At 42.9% G+C, this 12,207-nt stretch overlaps 3 protein-coding genes and 4 non-coding genes across 9 annotated transcripts; 5 read left to right on the top strand and 2 right to left on the bottom strand.

Moving 5' to 3' along the window:
- Positions 1-150: 150 nt before the first annotated feature.
- On the bottom strand, positions 151-3,609 carry toporsa (topoisomerase I binding, arginine/serine-rich a). Its single transcript, XM_077524490.1, has 2 exons — positions 3,425-3,609; positions 151-2,502 (listed from the first exon to the last, which is right to left on the bottom strand). The coding sequence occupies exon 2, from the start codon at positions 2,497-2,499 to the stop codon at positions 280-282; it is 2,220 nt and encodes a 739-aa protein (XP_077380616.1). The 5' UTR covers positions 2,500-2,502; positions 3,425-3,609; the 3' UTR covers positions 151-279.
- A 127-nt stretch (positions 3,610-3,736) lies between these two features.
- ndufb6 (NADH:ubiquinone oxidoreductase subunit B) lies at positions 3,737-5,768 on the bottom strand. Its single transcript, XM_077524495.1, has 4 exons — positions 5,493-5,768; positions 5,170-5,262; positions 4,372-4,416; positions 3,737-3,865 (listed from the first exon to the last, which is right to left on the bottom strand). The coding sequence occupies exons 1-4, from the start codon at positions 5,670-5,672 to the stop codon at positions 3,800-3,802; spliced, it is 384 nt and encodes a 127-aa protein (XP_077380621.1). The 5' UTR covers positions 5,673-5,768; the 3' UTR covers positions 3,737-3,799.
- An 802-nt stretch (positions 5,769-6,570) lies between these two features.
- Positions 6,571-9,234, top strand: LOC144020738 (uncharacterized). 3 transcript variants are annotated; one of them, XM_077524492.1, is made up of 3 exons: positions 6,571-7,243; positions 7,852-8,113; positions 8,338-9,234. In XM_077524492.1, exons 2-3 carry the CDS (start codon positions 7,853-7,855, stop codon positions 9,007-9,009), a joined length of 933 nt encoding a protein of 310 aa, XP_077380618.1. In that variant the 5' UTR covers positions 6,571-7,243; position 7,852; the 3' UTR covers positions 9,010-9,234. The 3 variants fall into 3 exon arrangements, with proteins under 3 accessions (XP_077380618.1, XP_077380619.1, XP_077380620.1); XM_077524493.1 differs by lacking the exon at positions 6,571-7,243 and adding an exon at positions 7,255-7,304; XM_077524494.1 differs by lacking the exon at positions 6,571-7,243 and adding an exon at positions 7,327-7,646.
- Positions 9,235-10,636: 1,402 nt separating this feature from the next.
- On the top strand, positions 10,637-10,755 carry LOC144021460 (5S ribosomal RNA). Its single transcript, XR_013284153.1, has one exon. It is a non-coding gene; the product is annotated as a 5S ribosomal RNA (ribosomal RNA).
- Positions 10,756-11,071: 316 nt separating this feature from the next.
- On the top strand, positions 11,072-11,190 carry LOC144021461 (5S ribosomal RNA). The gene has a single exon (XR_013284154.1). It is a non-coding gene; the product is annotated as a 5S ribosomal RNA (ribosomal RNA).
- A 309-nt stretch (positions 11,191-11,499) lies between these two features.
- LOC144021457 (5S ribosomal RNA) lies at positions 11,500-11,618 on the top strand. The gene has a single exon (XR_013284150.1). It is a non-coding gene; the product is annotated as a 5S ribosomal RNA (ribosomal RNA).
- Positions 11,619-11,922: 304 nt separating this feature from the next.
- On the top strand, positions 11,923-12,041 carry LOC144021467 (5S ribosomal RNA). The gene has a single exon (XR_013284158.1). It is a non-coding gene; the product is annotated as a 5S ribosomal RNA (ribosomal RNA).
- The last annotated feature ends 166 nt before the right edge of the window (positions 12,042-12,207 follow it).

The following is a 12,207-nucleotide window of genomic DNA, read 5'->3' on the forward strand; positions in this document are numbered from 1 at the left end:
TTCAATTTGTCAATAAATAATTTATACATTGGTATGTGATTATGCCGCAAAATAAAAAATCTCAATCCAATGTGTGCAATGTTTGTGTGTGTGCCTGCTTTGGATGATGGACAAAATTAAGCTCTCCCATAAGTGAAATTCAAAAACACAAAATGTCAAAAATAACTTTAATACAAATACTCTCAGATATAAATTGTGATGTGCAAGGGGACATAACATTGCACAAAGAAACCAATCCCTGAGAACACATCTTACAATTTAAACATTTTTAAACGAGGTTTAACATGAGGAGCAGCTGAAGCCGCAAACGGAGTCATTTGGCTGATCTGTGCCGTCGTTGACGGGGGACGGGTCCTTGCTGGAGGTTCCGGCTCGGGTACCATCAGCGCGATCGCTGTCACTCTCGATAGTGATCGGAGTTGGCGAGTGCTTCTCTTTGCTCCTCTGCCGCCGGCTCTTCTTCTTGTCTTTCTTCTTCTTCTTCCTATGATGATGATGTTTGCCACGGACACTCAGACTCCTCTCGTCTTTCCCGTCTGCGGATTTCGTCTCAGGTGCGGGGGTGTCGTCTTTAGGGGACGACGGGTTCTCAAGATGTCGGGTTTTGTATTTCCTCTTGCCGCCGGGCTTTTCGCGGTGAGATCGTCTCGTCGACGGCGAGGTTGAGCAAGTCCTGGACCTGGACCTAGTTCTGGACCTGGACCTAGTTCTGGACCTGGACCGAGTTCTGGACCTGGACCGAGTCCTGGACCTGGACTTTCGCCTCTCTCGCAGTCTCGGTGTCCTGCTGCGACTTCTGGAGCGAAGGCGTCGGTCGGAATGCTTTCGGCTAGCTTGATGGTTGACGTCGCTCTCTTTCCTTCTGTGTTTACCGTCGCATTTCCTGTCTCTGCGGTTGTAGTAATAGTCTCTCTCTCTGCTGTGACAGGTTACCGGGGTGCGGCTGCGGTGTTGGCGCTCGGCACCCGACCGTTTCCTCTTATGCTTTCTGTCCTTCGAGACCCGTTTGCGGCTGGATCGCTCACAACTGCCTCCGTCTTTTCTCCCGGACTCGCTCGATGCCTTGCATACTTTGGACTTGAGGGTAACGAGTCTTTCTTTGGTAACAAGATGACAACAGGGGTCTGTTTCCATGCTCCTCGGCGAGGTTGTGGGGCTGTCACTGTCGAAGCGAACGTGCTGCGGCAGTGGCGGCACTTCTTCAGCGTCGTCACTCCAGTACTCGTCGGAGGACAGGTGCACCAGCTCGGGGGTTCTTTCGGCGCTCGGCTTAATAAAACCTACGATGACGCAGTCGTCGCTCTCCGAAGACAAGCAGTCGTCGACTTGAATGTGCGCAGGTGAAGTTGGGATTTCTCGCGCTTCCTCCTCTAAGCTGCTGTCCGAGTCGGAGTCTTGGACCGACTCCGTTCCCGCTCGACTCGGCTCCGCCGTGGTGGAATACGACGGCCCCGGCGTCTCGTCATCCCACAAGCATCGGCTCAGATTGGTCGCGGTGTATCCGGGGGTCCTGGGCGGCTCCAGGTCTACGTTCTCGTCCTCGGAAATCGCTATGACGGACGAGTCGGAGCTGATGTCCGAATCGGAGGAGTGGGCCGAGCCCTCGTACGTGGCGTGTTGGTCGTAGGCGTCCATGTTGAACGGGGACTTAGCGAAGCTGATGAATTCGTGCAGGAAATGGTCAGTGCGGCCCTGCAGAAACGGCCAGAGCTCTTCCTGGATTGCTCGGTCCTCCATGTCCACACGGGTAATGCGGGACATGATGATGTGCTGGACGATGTTAACCAGGGAGCCATGCGCACCGTAGAGCACCACGAGCTCTCTTTTCAGCCAAGGGATGAGTCTGTGCAAGCAGGCGGGGTTTCTGCGATAGAATTCAGCCGAGGTGTCCCGGGAACGTCCGCCGTCGCACACAGTGCGGACCCTCAACCCCTGCCGGTAAAGTTCCCGCCGGAAGTTGACCATTTCGAGCTCTCTGACATTGTGGAACTGGCGGCCTTCGCTCGCCGCTCTCCTCTTGGCTGCCATCCTCATCATCATGCGCCGGATGTAGCGAGACTGCTGCTGCTGGGGAGGATTGGCCGTCGATTCAAATAGGACGCCGTTATCCGGAGGGGGAGAAGTCCGTCCCCAGCGGTGCCGCTGCACCCCAGTAAGGGTGGTACGGTACCTAAACCGCACGCCGCCAATCATCCCAAAAGATCCATTAGTCACTGGCCTCAGGTCATACTGTTTAAAGTCTTGCTCCGACTTGATACTGTGATAAATGGAATTAAACGGCTGCTTGCATAACGGGCATTCGGCCTTGTTCTTGGACCACTCGTGGATACAGCGAAAACAGAACTTGTGCAGGCAGATGTCCAGGTAGGCAATGTTGTTAAAGACGTCCAAGCAGATGGGACACTTGGAGTCCGGGGACACTTCGGCAGACTTGGCTTCCGGGGTTTTCCTCTTGTTCCTCTTCTGGTTCTGCTGCAGGGCAAGCTTGATTGCAGACATGGTCTGGAAGAAAAATAAGTTCAACTTTGGTAATAGATATACACTGTTGAAATTTTGAAGGCAGCAAGTGAGAGTTTCCCCAGATATTGCAGTTTTAAAATGTCTTCAGGTTATGATTACAAAAACCTTCTCAACTACCCTACATTCAATGATTCTTCATGAGAGACATTGACCTATTATATTGGATTTTCCCTATTAACAAGTGTGTCTTTTTACAGGACATTCTGAGATAGTCAGGTGGGAGACATTTGATGAAATGACATGGAATGACCCAAACTCCTAATAGAATTATTTTTCTATGGGCATAATTACTTTTACCCATTCAGGATAAAAGTAATTACATGCAGTCTTGTAGACCTGGTTGTCATTCCGATTTAAGTTATCTCGTCATTTTAGATGCACTGGGAGAAGTGTACATCCAATTCAAACAAAACGAGAACAAAATTTTGCTTACCCAATAATAAACACGACACTCTTAGTGTTTTCTAACATGAACAAGTAGAATTGGTTTTCATCTGTTGAATCTAGGTGTACTATGTCAGACGACATTTAATACCTTACTACTCTTGCATCAATGTTAAAGTAAACACCTTTATCGAAAACGTATCGCCATATATTATACAGAATCTATATCGCAAGATATACATTATATGTACGTGGCTAACACTAACCGGGTGCTTGCTCCCTTCCTACTATTTTTACACCTCCCAAGTTAAATGTTAATAACTCGAGACATTATGAGATTACTTTAAAAGTAAACATTTAAGGCAGTCCTAATACCTCAACGCTATAGAGACTGTTTTGTGCTTTTAAAAGTATGGCAATTGGTTAGCGAGTCGGTAGAGCTAGCTACAGCTAATGCTAGCGGGCTAGGTCGGCTAACTGCCCTTGAGTAGTTTGAATTGACATAAAATGACATATTTACCTCCAGTTTTTAATTGCTCGGGTAGGGTAACGACTGATTCAACTTGCTCCGTGTTTTAGAATCGCACTTGAAGCAACATTTGGCATATTCCAACATTCTTCCCAAGAAACGACGCGCGCCTGAATGACGTCATTCTCCAACGGTACATTGTTGTCTTTCGTAAACCGTGGAGAACTTCCGACCTTCAGAATAAGAGTGATTCACTTTAATTGGGAGACGGTAGATGGACTGAATGGCAATAGCAACATGTGACACAAATGCCTAATAACTATGTTACTTAACATTTAGTAACAGACACACACACACACAACGTGACTTATAATATTTTTAATTGGCATACAGTTTTTACAAACAGACATTTTGAAATTCAATGGGTCAATGATGACCGTGGCTCTCGGGGAGTTCCGGAACAACTTCACCCGTCTCCATAATAGTGTCACCCTAAAAACAAAACAAAGGATAAAACACACATTTTTCTCCATAAAGAGGTTCATTCCATAAGCCCGAACCGCTAAATCCGAATAGTTGTGACCTGGCATAGCAAACTGAGTCACAGTGGCCCATATTTCCGAAAATGAGGTTTTAGCATAATCAATATATATATATAAAAAAAAATCAATTCATCAAATCATTACATAATATTACCACAGATAAGAATAGGTAGATTTGACATTGACACGCCCTCTTTCAACTGCATGTCTATTATATGCTACTTGACAAATGGGAATAGACCAAACAGAGGCCAGTCTTTTGGGGTCATGAACTCTACAATAGTAACAATTACTATGCCATGACCAAAACTGCCCCCCCCCCCCCCCCCCCAATAAAAAACAAACAAATGAATAAATAAAATAAACAAAAGTGAAAATAAAAACTGATATAAAAAATATCATTCAAAAATTAAAAATACATGGAAATAAGTTAGCAAATGAATTGGTGACACTTACTGGGAAAAGTCTCGGTTTCAATGCTACAATGCCGTATGGTTTTTCCTGTGAAGGACAATAACAACAAAATGTAGTTATTAGATGTTATTCATTACCGTGATGTTTTGAGTTAGGAAATCCCCCCAACCTATGAACATGCACGTAACACAAAACACTCAAAGCTCAAATTACCCACTTCAATTGACACTTTATTACATTTTTTTTAATGAAATTATTGTGAAGCTTGATTTCATCACCGAGACCTCTTCGACCTTTTGCCATGGTTATTTTGCCATGACCAGCAACTTGCCACCTAACGTTATTTTGCCGTGAATCGTGCAAGAACCACAAGTAAAAATTCTGCACCGAATATGCACCAGCTCATGGCAAAATGAACATTGCGGCCGCCCCGAAGGTGCTGTGTCACGAGTTCAAATACCGCACTTTAGCTCTTTATTTTATTGCAGGTTTTTCCTGTGTTCAAAATTGCTCAGCCTGAGTGACTGATATGGCTCAACACAGCGTTCCAACTGAATACACTATTGCTGCATTTGAAAAGACAAAAGGGGGTGAGTGAGGCGAGGCAGGAACCACGGACAGTGCAGTGCATGCGCTGGCCAATCAGAGCTGTTTGTGCAAAATAATAGCAAGAGAGCTGCCGGTCATGGCAAAATAATCAATGTCTAAACTTTTACTTGCAACTACAAACAAAATCGGCAGAGTGACTTTGATCTTTAATTACTCCTGCAGGAACAGTACATAGGGAAAAATACTGTTCAGTATTGTGATGTGGATGTTGAAAAGTTAGCTTTAACTTACAGCAGAGTGGTATTTGACGACGTAGTGGACAATCCAAGCAGGAATCAAAACGCGAGTTAATGTGAGGTAACTCCCTCTGTAGGCTTTGTATGTCTGTAAAGAGAAACAAGTTAATTAATGGGAAAAAAAATAGTAGCGTAATATAGATGATAAACAACAGCAATTAGACGTCAAACTTAAGGCCTGCGGTCCCATTAGTTAACATTTTCCCTCTATATTCATATTTGTAACAAAAAAACAAAACAAAACAAAAAACAAATAGCTTACTATGAACGGTTGAGCATGTGTTAGCATCGTTGCTAGTTAGTGTTAGCATCACTCACGTAGAGCCTCCACAGGCTTTTGGGCTCCAGAAAACGTTCCCAGAATTTGGCGACGGCGCCGGGCGGTTTCGCCTGTACCACGGGCTCCCTTGGACTGAGTTCCTGGTCCTTCAGCCACTGCCTTCGGAGCTGTGCGAGCTGGTCCAAACGGAGCTTCTCGTCCGGAGTGTAGCCAGACATGATCGTTTATTTATTCGATATTGTTGTCCAATGACACCACCGAGGTCGTTACGTCGGAACCGGACGCGGGTTTGGCTACTGTACCAGTTTAGTAGCGACACCTGCTGTACGGGATGGCTTTTTTTTTTGTTGTTGTTGCTTTTATTCATTCCAAAATCAACAGACATCCAAAACAAACTGAGCACACAGAACCGTGAACACTTTGGTTGTGCAGCTCGCCCTAATATAATTTTGCGTGAATCCCATAAGAGTATAAATAAAATAAAATAAAATAAAATAAAATAAAATAAAATAAAATAAAATAAAATAAAATAAAATAAAATAAAATAAAATAAAATAAAATAAAATTAAATAGATATATTTTTAAAGACAGTAAAAGTAATATTACTAGCTTAATTGTTTTATGTAAATACATGATTAATTTCTTTTAAAAAAGCATTCAAATAGCATTAAAGCCAGCTGATCTGCATACATGTTAGGACTGCTTTATGCTGTGACTGAGGATGTATCGCAATACCTTTTCTGTTTCTTGATCGTTTTGGCTCATGACACAATTTCTAGTAAATTTATACAACAGTCAATATATAGGTGCACCAAACTTAATTAAAAGCAACTCACATAAATGCTTTTATTTGTCTATAGTGACCTTGAAACATTTGTATGGAATTAAATGTAATGCTATTATTCTTAGACAACAAATGTAGGCTCAATAAAGTCTCAGTCCATATCCAATTGGATGAGGCTCATTTAGCAATGTAGATTAAATGGTGATTACAAAATGTCCAAGCAAATTACTGTATTAAAGTGTTGTTCAGCAACGACATCACACGCACTGATAACGTCACAGAAAGTAAAGAGTTTTGTGTGGACACGTTTATAGTGTTTGGTTGTACTCTTAAAAAGCACTGACATAAACGCTCCACTTGACAAAATCATTGGACTTTACGTCGTTATAACGACTATTTAAATATAGCAAATGCAGCTAGACTGCTTAACATTTATAATACTCTTATTACACCGTCTATGTAAATAAGTTATCAAAACACACCGGTACAATTGGACAAAATGGGTTATCACGATGGATTTGTAGACACTCGAAATTGTAAATGCTTCAAAAAAAAAAAAAAAAAAGACGCTTTACTTGGAATTTATGCGTAGTGCGGTCGTCTTGAAAGGTTACATTGGAAATTAGAAGGTTTTGTTTCATATATATAGTTTAATTAAATGGCAGTTCCGGCTGCGTTTAGGTTGTTTTTCTTCTCAGCCAAAATGTTCCATATTTCCGAGGGTAAAAAACGCCGCATGCTTTGCACGTCACGATCCCGTCTTCTGGTTCTGGGCCACTGGGGGGCGGGCGATACAGACGCAAATAACTAAGCTGCAAAGCAGGGCAAATTTACGGACTACATTTATGAGTAATTGTTTTTTTTGTTTTTTTTTAGATGAATGATACCAGTTTCATTTCTCATTGTGACGAATATGTGACGAAAGTGGCTCTGCTGTCGCGTGATTGTCGCACTTTGTGCCTTTCACGCGACACTTCGCCACGAGCCTGAAGTAACGCAAGGCAGGTTGGTTTGAGTCTTTCTCCTTTCTTCTGTATGTTTTTTTTACGAGGGTTTTCAGCGCAAGGTAGGCTTGGTCGGTTAATTTGACGTGAACGTTTGGTTCGGGGTATTTGTGTGTTGTTGTCTGTTCTATTTGATCACGTGTTCGGGTAGCCTTGTCGCGTATCTTACGTCATCATTGTGCGGTTGTGTTTTTATAGATATTGATCATTTTAAACTATAGGAAAGGAAATATTACGTTTTTTTTTGTTATGGTTAAAGTAGAAGTATTGATTCAATTCCTTAAATAAAAATTAAAATTGTACCGACTAAAATGTACTTGATTAAAATGGTAAATAGCCATCGTCTTTGTTGACGTCTTGTCATCCGCAGAAGTTGAAAAAGTCAAAAGACACTTTTGATAAAGGTAAGGAGTAGAAAGAGCAGGTATAGGCAATATAAAAGGTTCGAAATGCCAGGTTTTTGTAAAGGTGAATAGAACATTTGAACTTCCTTTGAGGTTACTTCTTGAGGCATTTCAAATAGTGACAGATGTGTGGTAACTTTGAGTTTGAATAAATCAGGGTGTAAGAGTAATAAAAAATACAGATACTTCCCTCCTGTTTCCACAGAATGTCTGCCAGTCCCCACCATGTTGTCTGGGAGTCGGAGCGCCTCGTGGCCTACCTTCACCCTCGGCCATGGATGCCCGGCTCGGTGATACTGGAGCGCCGCGTGCCCAGAACGATGGCGGGCAGCATCTTTCACCTGGAGGAGGCGGAATATTTATCCTGGATGCTGGGGGCCAGGGCGGTGGCCCGGCTGTTGTGCGACAAGCTCCAGGTACACCGGTGCGCCCTGGTCACCAGACCCCACGTGGACAGACCCGCTCAGGTGTGTACCTATTTTTCCATTGTACTCATAAGAAACCACTTTGTAATGGTGGGTAACTTTTGGACTTTTGTCAAGTGTTGGTGAAGTTACTGAACTGAACTGTCATGAAAAGTTTGACGTAACATTAGAGATTCCGACTGGTCTATAATGGTAAAAGATCATTGGAGACTTGTGCTTTTTTTTTTTTTTTACATGATGAGTTACAGTCGATTTTAATCTTCCAGATACGTATCCTCCCTCTGCACGGCCTGGATGCAGAATGGCGTCCTCACCTGGCAGGAGAGGAGGAGCACCACACCCACGACCCGGGCTACTGCACCTCCAAGACGGCGCCCCGATGGAGCGAAGCCCGCCTGAATGAAATCCTGGCCAGGATCCGCTCCAAACTCCCCAACCCGGATGCAAAACCCAACCTGACTTTCCTGGGCGACGACCAGTCTCACCCGGGGCTGTTCTCGCGCATCGTCCGGGGCGAGGAGCAGCAGTGGCGGGTGTGGGAGGACGAGGGCCACGTGTCATTCCTCACGCCGTTCCCCAACTCGCCCGGCTTCACTGTGCTGGTGCCGCGCCGTCCTCTGTCCTCCGACATTTTTGGGCTGGAGGAGCGCGACTACGAGGCGCTGGTGCTGGCCGCCCGCAAGGTGTCTCATCTCCTAGAGAAGGGTTTGGGGGCGTGGGGGGTGGGGCTCATCTTCGAGGGCTTCGAGATCGATTACGCCCACGCCAAGTTGATCCCGCTGCTGCAGCTGCCGTCTGCCGAGGAAAGGAATCACAGTGCGCAGCCGACGCCTCAGCGGTGCTTCCTCTCGTATCCGGGTTACGTCACCTCGCAAGATGGACCCGGAGCGTCCGTGGAGAGTTTGGAGGAGATGTATGCCAAAATGACCTTAAAGTAGAACTGTTTTCAGTGAGGTTGGCATTAAAAGACATTTTCACCATCTTTGTTGATTGCAGTTTCTTCAGTCAAACTTTGTGTTGTAGCCAAACTACGGCCACAAATGGTCGGTCCTTCATCAGTCTTTCTTTTTAGTAGCCCATAGCTGTATGTGAAAATTAAGCATTAATTTAAAATGTTTGTATTGTACTACAGTGGTGCCTTGAAAATAAAATGATTCACGGTGGGTCACTTGTATATTGTTCTTTCTTCACCAGCTAGCAAAGTTACCACCAAGCTTTAGGGATGGAAAACTGAGGCTGAATGAAGGAGTTAAATAAAATTACAGGCGACACCCGTATTGGCGAAAGAACTTTAAAACAGTTGCGTCCAAACTACGGCCCGGGGGCCATTTGTGGCCCGCCATCCATTTATCAGTGGACGTTTCAACGCATATGCTAAAAATGGCATTTGACTCAGTTAAAATAAATTAACAAAAAAAATGTTTGGAGTTGGTCAAAGTAAGAAGGGAGTGTGTCGAAAAACACGGGTGCCATTAAAGGTTATTTTAGTTAACCAAAACTAACAAAATAACTAAAACTAAAATTCCATAAACAATTTCGTTAACAAAATAAAAACGAAAATGCTTTTTTAAAAACAAAAACTAACTGAAACTACATTTTATGTTTACAAAACTATAATTATAGCAAAAATGTCCTTCATTTTTGTCTTTGGTAATTTAATGCATGAGCCTTTGAGCTCAAATAATGTCATCTAGCAGCAGCCAATAGAAAAGCACCTTCAGATGACGTCGCTCCCATGGTGTTTTTATTTTTTATTTTTTATTTTTTATTTTTTTAATATTGCGCACAAGTAATACACATAATAAAACCCTAAAACTAAGACTGAAACTAACTAAACTAAAACTAATAAAAACTAACAGAACCACTCTGAAAACTAATTAAAACTAACTAAATATAAAAAACAAAGCTCAAAACGAAATAAAAACTAAAATAAAAAATTCGAAAACTATAATAACCCTACTGCCATTTTACAAATAAATTGGTTTACGTACTATACCATTTTTCTAAATATGCAAAAGCTCAAATAAATTATTTGTACATTTAGGACTAAACCCAATTTATCTTCATAACATTATGTGGCCTTTGCATCCTTGTGATTTTCTGTATGTGGCCATCAAATGAAAAAGTTTGGACACCCGTGCTTTAAAAGAGCAAAATGCTTAGGAAAGCCGTTTGGCGAAATCTCCGGCGACGAACCGCGAGTATGTGAAGTTCTACGAGACTTCACAAAAACAACTTCTTCAAAGCATTTGACAGTCATTGGCGCCATCTGTTGGCTAAACTTGTGAATTGATTTTTCTTTTCAGGTAAATGTGGCCGGTCAATCAGAGGTGGCCAGGGTTGGGGCCAGGGTGCTGTAATCTAATCATGTGGGTGCTCTCTGCTCTTGTCCGTTTTTCTTTTCTTGTTATTTATTATTTTGTAGATCTTGGTGGCTCTCAATTTTTTTTCAAAGGATTATCTAACGCAAATTTTAGCATTCCAAAGATTAGCCTTTGTAGCTAAAATGGCACACTATATACAACTGTTACTCCTATAAAAGAACATGTTTTACATTCCCATTCGGCTTACGGCCATACTACCCTGAGCACGCCCGATCTCGTCCGATCTCGGAAGCTAAGCAGGGTCGGGCCTGGTTAGTACTTGGATGGGAGACCGCCTGGGAATACCAGGTGCTGTAAGCTTTTTTTTTTTTTTTTTTTTTTTTCAAAGTTTCTTTTTGTTTGTTTGTTTGTTTTTTACACCTTGTAGTTTTTGTGTTCAGAATAACACTTAATATCCACCCACAATCCTATTTTTTGGGACCACGTGTCGTGTGTGTGTCTTTTATCATGAGATTTTGTGCTGGCGGTGGGCTGAACCAGTAGATAGCTCTCAATTTTCTCAAAGGATGAGCTACCGCATATTTTAGCATTCCAAGATTAGCATGGAAGCACAAAGGATTTTAGCCATACTACAACTGTTACTCCTATAAAAGAACATGTTTTACATTCACATTCGTCTTACGGCCATACTACCCTGAGAACGCCCGATCTCGTCCGATCTCGGAAGCTAAGCAGGGTCGGGCCTGGTTAGTACTTGGATGGGAGACCGCCTGGGAATACCAGGTGCTGTAAGCTTTTTTTTTTTTTTTTTAAATTGTAAAATGTCTTTTTTTAACCACTTGTTAGTTTTTGTGTTCAAAATAACGCTTAATATCCACCCACAATCCTATTTTTTGGGACCACGTGTTGTGTGTGTCTTTGATCATGAGATTTTGTGCTGCCGGTGGGCTGAACCAGTAGATAGCTCTCAGTTTTCTCAAAGGATGAGCAACCGCATATTTTAGCATTCCAAGATTAGCCTTTCGAGCTAAGATAGCAGCACAAAAGATTAGCTATAATACAACTGTTACTCCTATAAAAGAATATGTTTTACGCTTACTTTCGGCTTACGGCCATACTACCCTGAGAACGCCCGATCTCGTCCGATCTCGGAAGCTAAGCAGGGTCGGGCCTGGTTAGTACTTGGATGGGAGACCGCCTGGGAATACCAGGTGCTGTAAGCTTTTTTTTTTTTTTTTTTCAAAGTTTCTTTTTGTTTGTTTGTTTTTTACACCTTGTAGTTTTTGTGTTCAGAATAACACTTAATACCCACCCACAATCCTATTTTTTGGGACCACGTGTTGTGTGTGTCTTTGATCATGAGATTTTGTGCTGGCGGTGGCCTCAACCAGTAGATAGCTCTCAATTTTCTCAAAGGATGAGCTACCGCATATTTTAGCATTCCAAGATTAGCATGGAAGCACAAAGGATTTTAGCCATACTACAACTGTTACACCTATAAAAGAACATGTTTTACATCCTCGTTCGGCTTACGGCCATACTACCCTGAGAACGCCCGATCTCGTCCGATCTCGGAAGCTAAGCAGGGTCGGGCCTGGTTAGTACTTGGATGGGAGACCGCCTGGGAATACCAGGTGCTGTAAGCTTTTTTTTTTTCCCCTCTAAAGTTTCTTGTTTTTTGTTTGTTTGTTTTTTTACACCTTGTAGTTTTTGTGTTCAAAATAACGTTTAATATCCACCCACAATCCTATTTTTTGGGACCACGTGTCGTGTGTGTGTGTCTTTGATCATGAGGATTTGTGCTGGTGGTGG

The sequence above is a fragment of the Festucalex cinctus genome, chromosome 6 (genome assembly GCF_051991245.1).
Source record: "Festucalex cinctus isolate MCC-2025b chromosome 6, RoL_Fcin_1.0, whole genome shotgun sequence".
Taxonomy (NCBI): domain Eukaryota; kingdom Metazoa; phylum Chordata; class Actinopteri; order Syngnathiformes; family Syngnathidae; genus Festucalex; species Festucalex cinctus.